Source organism: Helicoverpa zea, chromosome 11 (genome assembly GCF_022581195.2).
Source record: "Helicoverpa zea isolate HzStark_Cry1AcR chromosome 11, ilHelZeax1.1, whole genome shotgun sequence".
Lineage (NCBI taxonomy): Eukaryota > Metazoa > Arthropoda > Insecta > Lepidoptera > Noctuidae > Helicoverpa > Helicoverpa zea.
The window spans coordinates 9020607-9042041 of NC_061462.1; the positions used below are offsets into that span (position 1 = coordinate 9020607).

At 37.0% G+C, this 21435-nt stretch overlaps 1 protein-coding gene across 2 annotated transcripts; it reads left to right on the forward strand.

Annotated features, from left to right (window-relative positions):
• Positions 1 to 607: 607 nt before the first annotated feature.
• LOC124634420 (tetraspanin-5) lies at positions 608 to 15818 on the forward strand. Of its 2 annotated transcripts, XM_047169995.1 has the most exons (9): positions 766 to 873; positions 2386 to 2506; positions 6072 to 6145; positions 7170 to 7244; positions 7940 to 8038; positions 10747 to 10926; positions 11240 to 11353; positions 12198 to 12314; positions 12862 to 15818. In XM_047169995.1, exons 1-9 carry the CDS (start codon positions 784 to 786, stop codon positions 12928 to 12930), a joined length of 939 nt encoding a protein of 312 aa, XP_047025951.1. In that variant the 5' UTR covers positions 766 to 783; the 3' UTR covers positions 12931 to 15818. The 2 variants fall into 2 exon arrangements, with proteins under 2 accessions (XP_047025950.1, XP_047025951.1); XM_047169994.1 differs by lacking the exon at positions 11240 to 11353 and having other exon boundaries at positions 608 to 873.
• The last annotated feature ends 5617 nt before the right edge of the window (positions 15819 to 21435 follow it).

Genomic DNA, 21435 nt, shown 5'->3' on the forward strand with positions numbered 1-21435 from the left:
GATGGTGATCCTATAAATTAAAAAACTCAAAAAAATAAATATACAAGTAGCCTACCTTTATACCTAAGTATCAAGAACATAACTGCCAAAATAGTTGACATATCGTAAATCGAACTGGATTACCCTTTTGTTATCAATTTAGAAATTATTTGGCAGAGGTTTGTTTTATGGCTGAAAAATTGGGCCAAAAAGAATTCAACTGTTCAACACTTCAATGTTCCCGCCTGAAGTTGATGCCCGTCTCAACTTCAGGCGGGCATTAATGAATGATAAAATGAAGTAATAATCTTTAAAAAAACGTTCACTTTTTGTTTAAAATTGAATCTTATTTTAAAGCTATTTCGATAGTATTCAACAAAATGTAACACTGGATTTTTAAGTTATTATCCAAACATTAGTTCGCCATGTTCATAATAATTTTCTTGTTTGCTGCGAATAACTGAACGTGATTTGGTTCTATTATTATGCGGCCAAAACATGGAGAACGGCACGTATCGTTCATCTTATACGCTATCTCTTTCTAACGCATGGATGGCATCATTTTGTTGACGTTTACAGCAAAGTTGGTATGGATTTGTGGTTATTTTTGATATTTATACGTATAATTCTTCCTTTCTTTTGTTTGACGGTCGTTCACTCCGCTCCACTCGCTCTCGAGTCTCGTTGATTTGGCCGATGTTTGGCCTAGTTGCTAAGTTTATTAGATTTTAGTTTCAATTTTCGTAAATGTAGTGATAATTCTTTGTTTTAACAACACAGTGACATTATTATGTGATACTTAAAATGCCTGGTATAAGGAAATATCGACGCGATACCAGCGAAGTCAGCTGTTGTTTGAAATATGTTATTTTTGGTGTAAATGTTTTGTTCTGGGTAAGTCGAGCTTGCTGTATGTAGTTTCTCAATTTACATATTATTAATTGTGGGATTGACATTGACGCACATTGTTCTCCTTCAACTTATTTTACATTGCTCCAATCCTGGTATATTTGGAGATGAAAGTTTACTAAGATTGATAGCACAGATTACTTGCACTATGAGTGGGTATTGATTTCATCTAACTTGTGCAAATTGCGTACCAATTGGGGTCACCTTATGCTTGTTTCGAGACTCCTACATATAATTGATATAACAGTACCCAGGTATGTACCTAACATACTATAAGTAACTGTTAACATCCTGCCAAAGTATGTTAATTCTAAAGGCTTGTAATAGCTATGTATGTGGTGGGCCTTGAACATTACAGGCCAAGCAAAAAATGATTGACTTTGAATGAACATATTTAATTTTCTGCATCAACATTTTTACCAGATGGGTCATTATAGGTCACCATTTTAAAGCTGTGTGTGTCTATAAAGCATAATTGAGAAAGTGCTCAACATGAAAACATAGTGACTAGCATTAAGCTTTTTAAAGTTCATCAGCTGATAACATTAACTTTGGTTATCTTAATAGCTAATTACATTCAAATCATTTTTTTAGAAAGTTCTTACAATTCTATTTTATAAAGTATCTTAAAATGTAAGAAATGTGAAAATATAATCTAGTCCAAATGAATTAAACCATAAAAACATTGTCTTCTTTAAAATTATAAAAAAAAGCATTCTGCTTTGTCTACATCAGTGGTTCTTAACCGGTGGTCCGCGGACCACTGGTGGTCCCTGGAGACATTCCAAGTGGTCCGCGAAGCTTTGCTTCGCGTCGTTGCTATACGATATCTAACTTTATTTTTACCGACTTCTCTATGTAAGCAGGGGTTTTCGCATGGACGTATACATATAAGTTAAATTTCGGGGTCCGGACCACCCCCTCTTCCCATTCATATCCATCTTACTTGTCCAACAGAAAAAAAATTATGTTTGGGCTACATTCTACGTAATTTTAATTTTGAGTCTTAAAAAAAAAAATTCGCGCTCGCTTCGCTCGCGTATTCAGAAGCTATGCGCACTTGTTCTTGCATTTGTCAACAAACAAAAAGTTAAGTACATTTGGGCTACATTCTACGTAATGATTATTTAAGTCTGAAAAAAATTCGCGCTCGCTTCGCTCGCGCATTTGGAAACTACATAAGCATGTGTTTGTCATTTTTTACATTTGCTTACCTACAAAAGAATAGAGAAGAATTCTGAAAATAGTAGAGAATGCAATCACAAAAATCTCATTAAATTAAAATGCTAATTATAAAGTGTGCTTGTATTCTTTATCAAAGAACCCTCAATTTAGGTAAACCAATGAGGTGGTCCGCGGCATGAAAAACTTTTGGTGAAGTGGTCCCTCATGACAAAAAGGTTAAGAACCACTGGTCTACATACATTTCTTCCATGTGTAAGGCTAACAAAGCTTATTGTAATAACATTTATAATACGATTCTTTTCAATATTTCAGTTTCTGGGGCTGATTGTGCTAGCGATTGGAATCTGGGCATGGACTGAAAAGGATACATTCAACAATTTGTCGAGGCTCACAAACATTGCATTGGATCCAGCATTTATATTAATATGTGTGGGTGAGTAAACTGTTAACGGTACAATATATTGTTCTTTACTGTGACTCATATAAAATAACCATTAATTTGTAGAGTACTGATGTTTGTGTTAATAGTACCGTCTGATCAATTGCACTGTCCTTTCGTACCAATTGTTCTAAGTTCCCAATTTTGTACATGCATATGGTTCCTATGACACTACAGCGCATTTTAAGAAAGAAACAAGATATATAAGGGTCATTCTAAGTTAAGAGGTAATTCGTTGTATGAAATGGCGGCACGAGTTTTTTTTTATATATTTTTACTTAAGTATACATTTTTAAATGTAAACGGCTACGTTGAAAACGTATACAAAGGGTCCAGTCAATTTTTTGGTTTTTTCTCGTTTTATAAGTGCCCAGGGGAAATACACAATACAGGGGAGAGACAAGGTGTACAGGGGAAGATACTTCATGAACAGGGAAGAGATAAAAAAATAACAAGGTTAATTTTAAGAATCATCTTTATTTATTTTAATTACGAATTATTTATTTAAGAAACAAAAACAAAAAAATATCTTTTGAATAACAGCATAAACTTGAAATATGGAGAGAAAAAGCAAAAATTCGTAGAAGACGTTTAGCACTCCAAGATATAAGTAATGCTTTTGTAACACCACCATGTTCAGATAATGAAGGCCCACCGCCTCCTCAAAATATAAACAGGCGAACGCAGGCAGCACAGCAAAAGTCAACTTTTTTTTTAACTACGTCAAAAATCGCCCGCTGTGGGTTAGCAGCGGTGCGGGAGTGTCAGATTCTTACTGACTAAAAACCGTCGTGTTCCGTCGTAGGCCTTTTATGTGCCAGGGCCGGGGTATCTCTTTCGAACAACCCGCAGCCCCAGCAGGCCTTGGCCCTACTGGGCCCCGCTGGGGATGCTGACATCTCTTTCAGGAGCGCGTGGAACAACGCTCGCCGCCGACATGGGTCTGTTGTCTAAAAATAGACATGAGCGATGAGCCACCCGAACTCACCGCCCACAGACCCACGCCTATGTTGGCCGGGAGTTATCTCGCGACACCCGGCGCCCGTGGTGTCTACCTGGTCCAGCGCGGCGGCCGGGATGAGAGGTGCGAACTCTCTGACGTTCCGTCGCCTCCTTTTCGAGCATGACTGCTTCGCAGAAGAAGGCGACGGCATCCCATTCCCTCTCGCCCCGGACCATGGCCTGAACCAGGGCCGGACGCGAGAGGCCGCCGCCGCCTAAAGCCTCAACGAGGACCCGGCGGTGCCCTTCCCACGCAGGGCACTCCTGGACTGTGTGGTCCACCGTGTCCTCGGGGCTGTCCGCACAATGGTGACACCCGGGCGCCTCCTCACGACCGATTCGATGCAGGTACCTCTCGAAACAACCGTATCCGGTGAGGACCTGCGTCATGCGGTACGTGAGGGCGCCGTGACTTCTCCCGAGCCACTCCTCAAAGAGGGGACTTACCGCCACTATGGTGGCGTGCCCTGCACTGCGTTGCGACAGTCGCTGCCTCCAGGCCACCATGAGATCGCGCCTGAGCTCCACCCGTTGCGCGACAACTTGCCGCGTCAACGGAGTTTCCCCCCGGCGCTGAGCCTCCTCGCGCTAGTCGTACAGGCCCAAGAAGACTCTTGCCTCCAGATCCGACGGTGGCAGTCCGGCTAGTAGCCCAGCTGCTTCGCGGGAGATCGTGCAGCAAAAGTCAACTCGAGCAAGAAAAGAAAGAAACCTGAAAATAAAAAAACAAGCGCAAGAAATAGATCCACTTAAATCTGCAGCCCAACGCTACAAAAAAAAACAAGTACAACGATGAAATACTTATCCGGGTCATTTTTAATTCTTTGATTTCGTAATCGTTCTGCTATCCTCTTCTTTTCAAGCCATTTTTCTGTAAATAAAACGTAATATTGTATTGTAAAGCTAAAATAAGCATAACGCCAAGTAAAGGATTAGAGAAAACTAGAAGTATTAATGGAAACGCGTAAAAATGTATCTCCCCTGGACATTAAGTATCTCCCCTGCCATCGAAAGAGCCAGGGGAAATACGCCAGGGGAGATACATTTTCGATAGAAATCTAAAATAGCCGTAAAAGTATTTCGCGCACGTCATTCACACACAAACATAACAATGTACACACTATTCATAGTAAATATTGAAGTATATGTTAGTATTTTATCAAAAAATTACAATGTAAAACTTACCAGAGGAAAGACTGCATTCACATAACTTTTCTGCACCCAGCGAGTAGCATGATCGAAATGGCCGACAATAAAGGCGGCGCAGTTGCTTATGCGCCGTTTGCTGCTAACTTCACGTTACACACTATGCATTCAAGGTCACAACTTCTACAGACTAGGAGATCAAAACTGATTTTTGAACGAAAACAAAAGACCAGGGGACGAGACACGAAACTCGCTGGACAAATTTCGGTGTTCATATTTTTTTTAAAGAATTGGAATAAAAGCACTTTTACTTGTAAGATACTATTACTAAGTTTACTGTACCTATAAAATTAAAGAGTTTAAAATAATTATTGAATTTTAATACATTCATAATTACTGATTTATAAATAAAGTCGGTTGGGGGACAGACCAGGGGAGAGACATTTTTGTTATATTAGAGCTTATTGTGACTTAATTACGTACATTTCTGCAATAAATTTTAGTGACCACGTAGGAAACATTTAGTTTTAAGTGATAAATAGGTTATTTGTAAAGTTCATTGAAAAAAAAACGTATTTTTTTGTCGTTGCCGTCGAAAGTACTTCTTAACTTAGAATAACCCATAAATATTCTTCCTTGTATGACTTGTATCATACCTATATTTTTTATTGGTATTTTCCTAGAAACTCACCAACCTCTTTGGTCTATGAACTGCACTATAATTAGAGTGTTGCCACACACATTTTGTTACTGTAAACATGACCCAGCTACTGATTGTTTGAAGATGTTTTATTACCAACATTAACAGCAGTTTTATGGGTTACAGTGTATTACGATTACTGACCAGTAGGGGCTGGGTGGACAAAGAGGTCTTGACTAGATTTGTAATGAAACTTACTATGTATTGTACGAAAACTTCATATTTTAGACGATCATTGGGTCAAATAATCTGGTAAAAATTATGTCAACTCTTGCTTATTATCTAATATTATAGTCTTAACTTTCCTCTTTATCGACTGTGCTTTATAACTTAACAAGCCTGGTATCAGAGTTTTCTTAAATCCGTCTAAAAGCCTCTGACATGGAATGATTAAGATAATAATTTGCCTTAATCAATGTACTATGGACATAGGCTTTTTTTTTCCGACTTTAAAAATCATCAAATGACCCCTCCCGTTGTGGGTTAGCAGCGGTGAGGGAGTGTCAGACTCTTACTGACTAAAAACCGTCGTGTTCCGTCGTAGGCCTTTTATGTACCAGGCTTTTCCACTCCTTTCAATCTTGAGCTTGTTGTTGTTTGATGTGCTTCCCTAAAATAAGTTCAGTAAAAAGGTTTTCATTTATCTGGTTGGTCTTACTGCATCAATTTGCAGTGATATGGCATTTAAACGTTCTGATTTTATGATTGCAGGGACAATTACGTTTATAATCGGGTTCACGGGCTGCGTGGGCGCACTCCGTGAGAACACGTGCCTCCTAGCATGCGTGAGTAAAACCTTTGTTATGCATTTGTATTATTTATCCACAGAGTAAATAAAGAATGAAGGGTCTACGATTTTAAGGTATTTCAAGCAATGTTAGCTGTTTTCCCGCGGTTTCCCTCGCGTCCCGTGGGAACTTGCCCGTAGGTATCTTCCTAGATGAAATATAGTATATGTTATTTGGGGATTATGTAGCTTCCAAAACAGTGAAAGAATTTATCAAATAAAAATATATTGTTGATCAGAAATTATAACAACTTTCTCTAGATATCCAAATTGAGAACAGTGGGCTACACTTAAAACCATACATGTGTTGTACAATCATTAAACTGAGATCGTGACACAAATGTTTTTTCTTAATTTGACGTGCGTTGCAATCCGGTTTCACTAAACTAGTCTTATTAAACACTAATCATAGTTTATCATAGAGCATGCGAGCCATAAATTATTGATTTTGAATTATCATACGAACCGTGAAAGCACGTGTTTTATTCGATAAAGAATTTGTGGTTTTGAGTCTGATATGACTTCTGACCTTCTTATGTGGAGTTCCACTATTTAACTATGACGATAATCGATCGATTTTCATTTGTCAAATCGCCGATTTGGCCAATGGGCGACAAGAACACGGCTGGTAATGGTTTGGCTATGGTTTTTAATAAGTGGTGCTACTCATAGCCTTTGCGTGATCTCTCTAGTTTTTCAGTACTCTGTATCTTTTTAAGTCAGTCGGAATTTGATTAACATCATTATGGCTTGCATGCTGGGTTTTAACTAGGTTTAAGATTGAAAAACAAAGCCTTTTGTGTTATTGAGATAGGTGTAATGTAACATAATGTGTGTGAGATTTTATAAGTCAGGCTTTTACATAATAGTGACTAATGTTACCAAAGATAATGTTTTGAGAGGACGTTGGATAAAAAGATAGCAACTAAAGTACAGTTTAATTACTATATAAAATTGCATTTATTTTTTATTTAATTCTAATCTTATCAGTTTTTTGACCATGTTTCCCCGTTTCGTTTCAGTATGCTGTTTTCCTTGCCCTACTGTTGTTGGCGGAAATGACGACGGGAATTCTCTTTTTCGTCTTCAAAGATTGGGTAAGTTATTTGAATTAATTTGAATCAGCTTTCGCAATTATCTAAATAAAGGACTGGGTTTAAAGTTTAATGAGTTCCTGAGGATAGTGTTATTTGTACTTCCTGCCCAAGGAGCCTATGTCTTATTCTGAAACATAAGCTTTGTTACTGTCAATTTTCATCATTACCAATTAGTAGTACCTATTATCGTAAAAGAGGAACATATAACCATATATACTAACTATATTGCATTGGTACAAAATCCCTGATTTATTTAGGTACGTAAAAACAATGTGTTTGTCTTTGAATGAACTTTAAATAGTGAAGGTCAACTGACACAATTCTATTGTTGTCACGGTAGATAGGTCACACGTACAAAGGCTTGTCGCAATAAGATATCTCTAAAAACTTTAAAAATTGTTTTCTTTGGTGACTTACAGAATTCAAGGAAAAAGGTACACACACACCTACCTACTACACTAACAGCCAATTTCTTCATCAAAAGTAAAAGCCAAAGTAATGTCATAAAGTAAAAGTAAAGTAATTCGTTTTATCTATTAGTTTTGCTGTCACTTTAGCCTTGAAAAAACGAATTTGACCGTGATGAAGAAATTGGCTATTACTGTGTAGAAATCCCTATTGCCCACATTAATTTAATTAGACTCTGTATTAAAAGCTGGTTAAAAGTTGTTAAAAGCTGGTTTTCATATTCACAGATAAAGCAACAAGCAACAACTGGCTTCCAAACATTCATCACACATTACAGAGAAGATCCCGATCAACAGAACCTTATTGATTGGATACAAGAAGACTGGGTAAGTCTAATTTATTTAGTTTTTTGTTGTATTTGTGATACAAACCACCAGTTTTATCATCATCATTGCAAACATAGATAATAGTTAAAGTATGCATTACTTTAATTCAACCACTATTAAATAAAAACATTCTGGTTTGGACAATGTATAATTTGTATGTTTATCAGTTACCTACTATAAATGATTTATTCCATCCAAATAAAGTATTATAATTATCCTGTATCAATTTTAATACTATACATAATGGTATAAAACAGAATAAGGAAAAATATTGTAAAAAAGTCTTTTTTTTGCGGTCGTATCTTAAAACGAGGTTACAAATTTACCTTAAAGTCCGACGGAATGCATACATGTCAATTGTTTATAATAAATATAAATATTATTTTCCTCATACTTTTAGTTCTTAATTAGGTATGTTCATTAAAGTATGTGATATATTATCAGACAAGCATGACTGCCACTGACTATAATATTTATAATGATTTGCTAGAATTGTCGTTGTTATTTCAAGTATTTATGTTAGATTATATTCACCTATTGTTTCCTTTTTAGTTGAGAATTCCCGGAAATATTATTAGCTATCAACAATCAATACTATAAGAGTTGAAAACTATATATACAAGACCTTTATTCTCCTTTCGCATTTTTTTTCAAAAGAAAAATTCTTTCAGTGCATTATCCTTAACTAACATAGGCTATATTTTATCCGAGTACGGCAGTAGTTACCACGGGACGCGGAGTAAACCGCGATTTCCTACGCTGCTCGTTTTGTAATATCTAAACGACTTCTGTTCATTAGTTCTGTTTTTGCATCGATAAACTATCTATCTTTATACCTCGTGTGTTCATAAGTTTTGAGACAAACTTTTTACTTAGAAAAATAAATAAAAAATTACTGGCTGCTGTATATTTCTTTTTCTAATTTTGAATTTGGAATGTTTACTTTTAACATCTATGATATCGGATTATTTTATTTAATTTTTCTCGTAATGGAGGGAACAAAAGAACTACGTGCGACCGTCATTTCACTATTTAAGGTGGGAAGAAATCTTATGGACATTTTCCGAGAGCTGAAAAGTTTTGGTGTGAGCCGTAACTTCGTGTATTACACTATTAAACGATACAAGGAGACTACTAGGAGGAATAAGTTCTTTATAAGATCGGCAAAGATGTGGTCGTCCACGCTCTGTGAGGACGCCTGCGAACATTAAAATCATCCGAGAGCGACTTCGCCGAAATCCATGTCGCACTCAGAAGAAACTCGCTCTGCAGACCAATATTTCGCGCGTTTCAGTCAACAGAATACTGAAATATGATCTCAAGATTAAGGCGTACAGCCGTAGGAAAGTACACTTTTTAAACGATCGCCTTCGTCAATTGCGACACGAACGTTGTCCAGTACTGCTTAGGAGACACGATGCGCGGAAGATACTCTTCACCGACGAGAAAATCTTTACCGTCGAAGAAAAGTTCAACCGACAAAACAATAAAGTGTATGCCAAAAGTAGCAGGGATGTCCCAGCTTCAGCACGGAATGTCTCGCGTACTCATCATCCGGCTAGTGACATGGTATGGTGGGGAGTTTCGTACGAAGGTGTCACTCAGCTTCATTTCTGCCAACAAGGCGTCAAGGTGAAAGCCAAAAATTATCAAAGTGACATTCTAGAGACTGTTGTGAAACCCCTGTCTAATACCCTATTCCATCACAAGTATTGGGTTTTCCAGCAAGACTCGGCGCCATCCCATAAGGCTAAAACCACCCAAGCTTGGTTGAGGGAAAATGTGCCAGCCTTCATTGCGGCGAACGAATGGCCATCCTCCAGCCCCGACCTCAACCCGCTGGATTATTCTCTATGGACCGAATTACAGCTCAGAGCCTGCCGAAAGTCCCACCCAAACTTGGAGTCATTTAAGCGAACTCTTGTCCGAGCAGCGAAGCGAATTCCGCTCGAAAAGATTCGTGCCGCCATTGATGACTGGCCAAATCGTCTAAAGGCATGTATTAGAAACAGGGGTGGTCATTTTGAATAATAATCATATTTAATTTTTACTTACCATCTACTTGATGTTTACTATATTTTTTTATAAATATAAGTTTATTATTTAAAAAGATATGCAACTTTTATTTCGTCTCAAAACTTATGAACACACGAGGTATATATAAATATGAATCTCTATATATTGTTTTTAATGAATAATAATAATTTGTTTTGTGACTAATCTGTTTCTGATATGGGTGAACTTGCCTGAAATAAATGTCATTTTTTTATATCCCTTGGTCACGCTATCACACGTGAACGGCCGGACCGATTGAGCTAAAAGTTAGAGGGAAAGTAGCTGAGACCCGAGGAAAGGACAACAGAGTTTTTGTAACTATCTGGCTACGGGAAGCACATATCTCGGGACGCGGGTGAAACCGCGGGTGGAAGCTAGTTATTTATATATTCTTAGAGATCAGATCAGAAGTGGTACTTGAAAATGAATAACACACGTCTATAAACATTTAACCTGGTAAGGTTTATTTCTTACAAACGATCTAGCAAAGGCCCATTTTAAATAGCAAATACAATATTGATAATTAATTATAAGATCATGACATCTTCAACGTGCTTCATCTTTCTGTCCTCATAACTTCTTTCATACCAGCCTAGGTTGGTAGCAAGGAGGATTCATATCTAACGATATATTTTTTTACAATTCATTTCCAGTTACAATGTTGTGGCGTCGAAGGTCCCCGCGACTGGGACCGTAACGCGTACTTCAACTGCTCGAGCGGCGCCGTCGGCTCGCGCGAGGCTTGCGGCGTTCCCTTCAGCTGCTGCAGGAACAAGCCTCAGGATATCATCAGGAACAAACAGTGCGGATACGATGTTAGGAAACCTACTTATGTGAGTACCTTTCTTATTTTAAAATAGGTTTTATAGATGGTGTAAAGTCGATATCTGTCATAGATTAAGAAGAAGAGGCCAAGTTATATTCAGACATACCAAGTTATATACACACTACTGATAAATATAGGCATTTTTTGTGCAATAACTTCAGTCACAGTGACTCGATCTAGCGACCAGCACTTGCGATTTGTCGCTGATACACGAGCGCAAACACCAACAAAACATCAACATTATAATTTAGTATCTATGTTGATGTTTATAAAGTCGCTTTTTGAAATGAAACTGTATAAATAAGAACATTGGTGACTAGCAACTGAGTTCCCGCGTGATACACGAGCGCGGCTGCCTGGCGGCGGGCGAGGACTACCTGCAGCGACACATCGTGCCCGTCGCCCTCGTCGTCATCGGACCCTTAGCGCTTAAGGTTCTACGACCAGTACATTGTAGGCTTTACGAACATGCAGATAAAGTCGGTTTTCCAAAAGCAAGGATAACTCTCGTTTGACAACGTTCCCGCTCAAAGTGTCGGCCATTTTACTTCGCCCATGCGCAGTAGTGCATTGTTCATTCATTTTGACAGTTTCATTAGCACTATTGCGAAGATTAGAGCGGCAATGTTATTCGACGAGATGTATGTTTATGATTAAATGAATACTTGCAGGTTGAACCGTCTTTATATTACATTTTCTTAAACATTTTTGTCTGTAGGTAGGAGTGACGTAATTTTGGTTGTTACTAATTTTTCGTGTATTTTGATTGTAGTTTTGACAGCTTCAGTAAATCACACCACTTACATTATTTTGTATATCACATTGTGTAGAAAGTTCATGTCTACCAATAGCACGAAAATGATAATTTTGCATTGTTAATTTTGTACGTAGCGTAACAATGATCAAAATATATGTGCTAGAGGTACAATCACAAGCAAAAATAAGTATACACTTGGCGAAATTATCTTGTCCCAAAACACTCATATGTTTTACAAATAATTAAGTACCTACCTATATATAGTTCTCACCAAATTTTTTGGCGGCTCGGAAAACCACTTTTAGGTACCAGCGAGTGGCAGAAGGGTGGTGCGAGGTGTAAAAGCTTTATGCGCGAACTTTGGTTGTGAGCCGCCATTAAGTTTGGCGAAAACTATACCTCACACAAAATACCTATTTCTACAATTTCGCTCACCGTATACATATTTTTTTCACCGTATTTATCATCCAGTAAGCATGTAGACTTGTCATTTGATGTTTTTTCGTTTCTTTTTGTTCTAGAATTATGATAGAACAAAGATAATATATGACAAGGGCTGTTTAGAGGCCGCCGAGGAGTGGTTCGACCACAACTTGTTGATAGTTGCCACGTCCGCTGTTTGTACCGCTTTTGCACAAGTAAGTTTTGTTTGTAGTTGCACTGTTGGTCTGTTATTGTAAGTTTGTAAGTATGTATTGCTTTTTGAATGCTTCATGTATGATTAAGTTATGCTCCGTTTCATGTATTCTGTAGATAGAAATACCTATTCATTATGAAGACTTTTTGGCGTATGCTATTCTTGCTATAGTAATCTCCATGTTATCGAAATGTTATTCCATTTATGTTATAAGAACTATGTATAAGTTAGATAGACTCTATAATTGGTTCACACAAAAGATTGACAGATTTGGCTATAAATTATGCATGAAACGGAGTGTAGTAGATAAACAGAGTAGGTATTTAGTTCGAACAGAATAGTTTTCGTCAAGTAGCTTTGCTGTTTCTTATGTGGCTTCAAGACTTCACGAATGTGCGAAGAGAACACTAATGCGAGCCATCAAATGGCTAACTTTGGAGAAGCAGAGTTATTTGAAGAGAACTGCATACACATGTATTAAGTACCTATGCCATTTTTCTAATGTAATTCCAGCTACAAACTAAAAATTTTCTCTAATTTATGTCCAGATCCTAGGCATCTGCTTCGCGCAGAATCTGCGCGCGGACATCTTCGCGCAGAAGGCGAAGTGGCACTGACAATCAGCGTCTCCTGCCGCCGTGTGACGCACTCGTCCGCGACGCCGCCCACAGCACGTCTACGCCATAGCACACTAACACACACACTAAGGTTTGTTTTATAGATTAAATGACTTTTTAGCGCAATGGAAAGAGTAATAATTTGTTGTTTTGACTGGTGGAGATACAAACATGACGCAAGTACAGCCGACCACGAAAATAGATTTTCAGATTGGATAAAGATTTTTATTAGGTCTGATTGCTCTAGTTTACTTTAGCAAGCACGAAGCGAAAGAGGAAATCAATCCATAAGTTGATATGGCACAGAATTTGAAATGATCACATTTAGGTTTCATTCAATTCGTGGAGCTTGCGTTGTCTATGTACTCTATTGTCTTGTCCATGACAATATAAAGTTTATATTGACACAATTTTTACAATCAATCAAACTTAAAATAAGGATTGTGTATCCTCATTGTCGGTTGAAAACATCCGTTCCACATCTTTTCCATTGTTGCTAAAAAGTAAATATTTGATTGTTCCGCACATGTCTATGTAAAATAATTAACGGAAATGTAACACGTGCATTTATTTGCATAATAGTTTAATGTTTGTCGTGCAGATTATTTATATACACCACAAGTGCTCATCTTACTGTCCCTAGGCTTTCTGAGGATAACTTTTCAAATCTATTGTAACACAGAGAAGTGAGTCAATGGAGGTCTAATGTATGTACACAAATATCTATCAAAAGACGCGAATGAATCTTTGTACAGACTTCATCGGACGCAATTTTTCCACCATATCGTCTAGCTTTACCGCCTAAATAACTGGAATGTAGAGGTATACATTTTATATAAAAAAAACTGCAGATTTTCAGCCTTTTTGAATAGATGAAACTTTTATCTCCTCCATTTACTTATTTCTCTGTGTTTTTCCTCTGGCATCCTGTCATCTTCTCCCCATCATTCTTGGATACTCTTGAATCTCTGTCTGTAAATAACATTATGAAATGTTGATACTTGTTGATAGAATTATCCAATGCGTATGTCCTTGTAAAGTGGGGTTGGTTGCGTTATGTGGCAGCTGTTCACAGTAATATTAAATTTTTGGAATTTTATTTCACCGTGTATCCTTATAGATACGTATGTATATTGTTTGTATATACGTATATAATATAAAGAAGCCATCTACGTTGCAATTATTATTTTTCATTGCAGTAATTCATTATAAGTACATTGTGAACTGTTCAAAATAATCATTTATGTTTTATATATTAGTACTAACGATATTTTATAAATTGAAGCCAACCCCACTCAAAAGCGATGTGTTCAATTTGGCCAATTAGCCTTAACGGGAGCTGTGAGATGAATTTAGTATTGGAATATAAGTATTAGAAGGTAAACAAGTTTGTTCATGAAAAAATGCTATTTAATTGTTATATTCATTACAGATATTAAGGGTTGTTGCCAACGTGACCATTTGACTAAATCCATCCAATTTTCACTAAAATCTTGAATCGTTGGAAATATATATGACCCTCCATGGTCACTTTTTATTTTTTTAATGGTGCTGACAAGAGTGGCAACCCTGTTGTGTTGACAGCTCGTTGCTACAGTTGTGATGTGTGCTTGACCGTTGTAGGCGCTGCAGTTAGGGTCGTGTGTAATGCAGCAGGAGAATAATGGCTGACAATATGTTTAGGCGGGAAATTTTGACAGGCGGTGAAAGGTGACGTAACGTTTATTTTTTTTGTATGTCCCTGTAAAATTCGAATTATTTGATGATGATTTTATGTAAGAAGATGTATTTTCAATGTTGTATTTATAAATTAATTACAGTATTGTCTCCTATATGTATCTCTCTCTCTTAAGTAATTTTCGTCTACCTACCACCGCCTGCCAAAGCTTTGCCTAAATTGTAACGTGTTAAGATAAAGTATTTTATTATAAACTCAAATTAGTGATAAGTAATACTCATTTAGAAAACAAAATTATTATTATACATTAAAAAAAATGATTTACTTAATCATTATCCAAAAGTATTGCATTGTAAAAGTATTTAAATCGCTTTGGTATTGTTGAGAACCTCTTTTGAGGTTTTATGCACAAATTATAATTAGACGTGTATTACAAAAGTCTATGTTTATGGTTCTTGTTTTGTAGCTTAGGATTTAAGCTGGTTTTATAGATGTTTAAGTAAGTGTTCCTCATTACGCCGATATATAATCTCAAACCGAATCATCATTCCTTAATTTACACGTTAATGTGTTATGTGCCTATAACTAAATAGAAATATGTCTCGAATCGTTTATAAAATGTATATTTATAAGCCATAAATCACTGCCTTATTGACTGCGACAAATTATTTGATTGTAATAAAATGTTATTAATTTAGACGTGGTTTTCTGGTGCATTTTACTAACCGCTTAAAAGTATTTAACTCCATAGATTAAGATCTGATAAGTTTATTCGAATCTGTAATCATTTATTTTAATTCTTGGTTAAGTATTACATTCATAAGTTTCTAAGTTTTTATCCAATTTTATACTTTATCCTAAGTTGCCACAATTCTATTAAGATTGTTTATGCTTTTACAGTATAGAAAACTAGTCTTTGATAAAATATACATACTCGAACTTTTTTAAATATTTTGTTCGAAATGACATTTCAGAAAAGTATTTTGTTTACTATCACAAGTTGAAGACGATATTGTATTATTTTTATTTTTGAAATTATATTTTTATTTTGTAATTACAATGTAAAGTATTGAGTCTGGTATTCTTTTATGATACCAGGTAAAAAATGTCCTTGTATTTATATTGTAAGTAGTTGTAGTATTTATGTAATATTCAAATGACTTAAAAATTAAATCGATATTTTGTATGGAAATATAAGTATGTACAAAAATCGGGTTGTTTCAGTCACTTTATTCATTTCTAAAACTTGGAGCCTAGAAGTTCAAACACAAAGTTACTAACCAATCTAACCCACGACGATATCAATTCACAAAATGCAGCAATTTGGGAGCTATCTGCATTGCTTTCCATTTTTCTTTTCCAGTGACGTTACAAATCAAGCTGCGAATAAATCCACAAGCTTTTCCAATGTCGTGAGAGTCTGAGAGCTCAAATAAATGAACGCTGTCAAGTCGCATTGCACGAAATAGGTACCATTTCTTGTGAATCATTTATCACATGATAAAAAAATTGAGTGATACTTTTCCCCGAAACACACGTGGTCTGTTAACACTCTCAACCAAGACAGCTCTCACCCAACAAATCAAAGCGCCACAGGAAAACCACCAAACTACAAACACAGACCACCATTAAAACAAGATTTACAATCACATTAGGGTTAACGGACATTACCCCTTGCAATACACAACAGAGTTAGTTGTTCGACACGTGCCCACGTCTCCTGGGCGTAAAGTTTAATAAGTTTGACAGATATGGTGCATTAGTTTCAGTTACGGTCGCAAATGGACTCGGACAAACCGTATTGTGACTTAGACGCTGGACGCACTGATTGTGGGAATGAGCGCTTTATTGAAACTATAAAGTAGGGTCACGAGGTCTAAGGCTAGCATTTACGAAGGTTCAGACAGTAATCGTACAAAGTTGCTGGTTTGTTGGTTGGTTTGTTCCTTTATGTTACCTTTGATGGTACTTCTATTGTAACACAAAACAAGGCCAGGTCTTTATACGTTCCTATTTACCTACCTGAAACAGAACTTATATAGTAGGTATAAGATGTTGTTATACTTAATTACTGAGTAGGTAAGGAGGGTTAGTAAAAAAACATTCGGACAGTGTCGAAACGGAGACAACCGTCCAGTTGCATAAAATTCCATACGACTGACAATTTGTGTCCAATTAACCATTTATTACATTAACAAGTTTAAAAATCAGCAGTTTCCCGTTGAATCCAACTACGCATTTATCGGCACGTAGGTACGTAATCTCGCGTCGCATCGCGCTTGTCGTGACAAATGACGCGCAACGGCACGCCAGCCGATGCGATGTGACAGCGACACGGCCAAGTCGCGCGAATCCGATACGACACACACGTAATCGAATTTCGGCTGAGTGAAATCTTTTATTTATTGCCATAGTTGCCACGTGCAATATTTCTAGAACTTTCTATGGCAATTTTCTTGATAGTTTTATGGATTGGCTTTTGGGATGATCGATAGGCTCATTGAAAATATGAATTTAGTGAAAAATATTGAATGCACCCAGCACCTGCGCTAGTATCTTTCGCTACTCACATCATAGTAGATAAATGAGAGAAAATCTATGTATTTATTCACTAGAAATATACCGTTTTTATAATCTTGGGTTATCCTTTAGGTATAAAAAGGTCAGTGAGTAGGTACGTACCAAATAAGAATCTAGCATCTTAATGCCAGAGAAAATATTAAATTATCGTTCCAAATAGACACTATAAACGAGCAAAAGATGGATTACTTTTATTAAATCGAATAAAAAATAAATTGAACCGATCCTATTAGAATTTAGCTGACATTCCCTAATTGGGAGGAAAAACCGACTGAAAATTGATGCGGTTTTTTCAGTTATCTAATCCACGGTTGGTTTATGTTGACAAAAAAGATCATTAGACTGGAGATATAATAATTACAATTCTCTAGGGCTCAGTAGAGTTCTTCGTAGTAACTAAGTTGGTTCTGCAGTCGTACTTACAATGGACAAATTTTTATTTGTTTAGTCATGGTTTCATACATAACTTTATCAAGATTAAGAAGAATTGAAAGCTGAAAGACAACACCAACAAAAATAGAAAGGCTTTATTCGATAACCAATTAATAAATGGTTGATGAGAAACTTGACGCGAGGACGCGACTCGACCCGTCAAAGGCTTCAATGGACGGACAGATGGGTGGCCGAGGGGACATAAATCATTGTTGTGTCGCAATGGATGACGTCACGGCTAACGACCTATTAAGCTGACAGTATCTGGATACAAATTAATTTGTTTGCTGAACAACACGAGTGAAAGGTTCTATCTTACCTCCGTCACTGATGGGGTTTTGAAATGTGGTGTCTGATTTATGGGTTCAGCTGACACCTTGGTATCTTTATTGCTTGATGTCTTATTTCAAAAAAGGGGGGCCTCAATCCAGAAGCACATCTCTGATCCTTACTAGAAATCCTTCATGTCAAACTAGGATTAATCGGAGTGGGTAGTTAGGTATGAGTTGACCTATTTTTGAAACGCCTTTAGCTATTCAAAATTAAATGTCGGCGGTCAATACTAAGGTAGCACACCGCACACGACATTATTACACCAAATAGTCGAATGGCATGTTTGAAAAGAAAATTCAATATAGTAAAGTTCTGTTATCGCGCACGCGGGAGCGTTTAAAAATATACAACAACACACTACGTCGCGTGCCACAGCTGGTAATACGCTAACCTAACAACAGCAATAAAAGAAAATGCGGCAAAACTTCTTGCTGTGAAAAAAGAAACTGCAAATAGGTAGGTACAATTACAAGGTACAGTGCTTCCAGTGAAATGTGCAACGGAACGCCAGAGATTTTACCGTGCAGCCGACTTATTTAAATAGAGCCGTGGCCTTAGGTCGGCAGTTGTTGTTTATAAGTAGTTTTTGTAAGCAGGCGGGTCAGGTTAGACTGGCCTGTAGGTAAGACCCGAGGACGCGAGAAGGGCTCCTTTGTTCGCGTCGCTCGGAGCGGTGGAGGCCTTCGCTCATTTGCTGAAAGCCCCTGCCAGAAGTGTCGTCAGAAATCCGGCCATTTTCGTTCGTTTTGCCTTTCATAAAGCCGTTTTTAACTATTTGTTGGGGAGAAGATGGTGGTTAGTAAAGCCGTTTTGACTAAGGGTTGAAACAGACCGACACGCGTGAAAATGACTTTCCACATATTCTCTATTGTAATAAGTTTATTTTTCTCTTTATCTATTTTTTTTTCAAAGTACCGAATATATTTTCAAGAGACTCACATTTGATGTTGTAGCTGCTACAACTAAATACTAGGTACAATGTTAGTAGGTAGTATAAAAAGCATAAGTTGTCTTCTACTAAAAGATTGAAGACATTGAAGATTTTTTTCTGCTAAATTAACACAGGTTTGTTTCTTTGATCAATGCAGCATCATCAAAAGCGAACATTAGCCAAATGAGATTATTTTCATAAATAATTTCCTCTCACGGTACAATCAAAGAGCGAACACAAAATGAAATAATGTGATTACAATGAAACAGGAGACAGCGAGTAGGAAAAAATCGAGTTTATTTGGCTCGGGTCCCAAAGTGGATGGAACTGATTGCTTAAAGTCTGGGTCACTGGGAAATTAGTTTGCATTATCCAATTTACCCGTAATTGGGTCTGACATGCGGTAAGGCTAACTTACATGATACCAATGAGATGTATACGATCCCTACGTTCACATACTTATATATAGTTATAGGTATTATGTACTGTAGTGGTTAATTATAGATAATCATGCTAATTGTTATCCACATTTACGTATTTACTAATGTGGGTAAGTATTTTTTATGAATAGTTCAGAAAGGTTTTGCTGAGCACGAGTTGAGAGCAGAACTGTGCTTAAATACTGATGATGCATATTGTGTTAAAGTCTAAGGGTAGCTCCTCATAACATAAAACTGTGTAAGAATATAACCTTAATAGATCGCAGCATTGCAGCTGAACTTCTGTTAACTTTACAAGCATAGCATCCATCCAATTATCTGCAAGCGCAATAACAACAATGATCCAAAAGCTTCATTTCTCGTTACAACCCTTAACTCCTCTTAATAAAACAAATTAACCGTTACTGTATCCATGTAACGTATTTCCTCGAAAACCAGCTTTTTGCGGAAAAACAGTTTCACTGTAATTACAATAAATGTAAGTAAAGTATGGAGCTTGGACAATATTCAGCTGCATTCTTTTGCCTATAGGTAGGCGGGTATTCTCACAGTGTCTTCTTAGCAGTGGAATTTTCCGAACCTAGTTAAGATTCTTGCATTTATTTCTGCAAGGCTAGTAGAATCAAGTCTGAATTAGCAAGAATTGAACAAGATAGCAAAGATGCGGTAACGTAAGATCACGTTCAGATAATACGACGCGAGATTCGCTGAAATAGGTTGTACAGAGCTACGTACGGTTCTGTGAAGATATAGCAATAGGATTATATAGAAAAGGGACTATCTTCGGCCAGCGGTTGCGCTTCTTGAGATAACTACTTCCAAAACAGATTATAACGGTTAGACAACAGATGTTTACATATATTCTACCACATTGGTACCTACTTGCCTGACCTGGAATCGAACCCGGATCCTTATGCTCGAGAGGTTGGTTCTTTGCCCACTAGGCCACTACTACTTTTTTTTTCGTTACATATATTCCATCTGCGTTATTATAACTAAGTACATACTTAATCTATTTTCAAAACAAAAGAAAACTCAGCGTTCCATCATTTACAAAACAATTCTACCTATTTATAAATGCATATAACCTTTTACGTAAACGTCTTGATGTCCATCAGTTGCAGAAGCCATTAGAATCGCAACAATCACCTTTATATAAGAAAATAGCCCGGTTCTGTCTGGCACGTCATTTGCATAAGGTCGCGGCGGTCGCGGTAGAAACCCCGTTGCGATCCGGACATAGTGCTGTGGTGTGCCTATGTCCCGGGATCCGGGATTTAAAGGGAGCAGAAGGTTTTATATTATTTTGGATGTGGTACATTAATAGTCGTTTAAATTAAATGATCGAACTTGAAATGATTTCAAAAATACTAAGTGGGTATAATTCATTTCAGGTTGTAGATATTATTTCAGTTTTAGCAAACCAAAATAAAGTTTCTCCGAAGTATATAAGTAAGCAATTTATCTCGGTTAGAAACTGAGCTTAAACAAAATATAGCCAAGATTTAAACCGTACATTTTCCTAAAAGCGAAACGTAAACAGTCACTTATCTTTATAATACCGTTAGGCACGCGCGTACCTTCGCGGGTTAAACTTAACCCGGGACATAAATCAGGTGAGTATCGGAAAGTCCCGGGAAGCCGGGACAATGGGCAGCAATATTATCCTGGCTGCATGATGTGGCAGGGACTGGCCCTTTTTACGACACTTCATTGCCAGTTTCATACAATCCTTAACTTTTTCAAAGTAGCTTCACTCTATGTATTATAATATTCTCTATATATTCTTTTTTTCTTTTACAATAAGGTACTTATATAACTACTTATGTAACGCAAACGCCATTATAATATTGTGTGCACTTACACACAAAATAAAGAGATTTGACTTTGACTTGGACACTTGAACATGGATATGATGTTTCAGTAGGTTATTGCATTTCAGTAAGTTCTGTCTAAAGAAGAAGCTAACAAAATAATTATTAAGCATAAGTACAGCTGTTTATTTCTACATCTTTAATACCAGATTTTAAAAACATTGTGTCCAACGCAGAATCGAACTTCCTACCTTCGCCCGCCTACACACAACCACCCCTACGGTATCAGATAGAAAT

Bases quoted from the DNA above. Each gene is read 5' to 3' on its own strand.
- LOC124634420 (XM_047169995.1), top strand. From the start codon at position 784: ATGCCTGGTATAAGGAAATATCGACGCGATACCAGCGAAGTCAGCTGT. The intron at 6,146-7,169 runs GTGAGTAAAACC...GTTTCGTTTCAG, and splicing joins ACACGTGCCTCCTAGCATGC to TATGCTGTTTTCCTTGCCCT. The intron at 8,039-10,746 runs GTAAGTCTAATT...ATTCATTTCCAG, and splicing joins ATTGGATACAAGAAGACTGG to TTACAATGTTGTGGCGTCGA.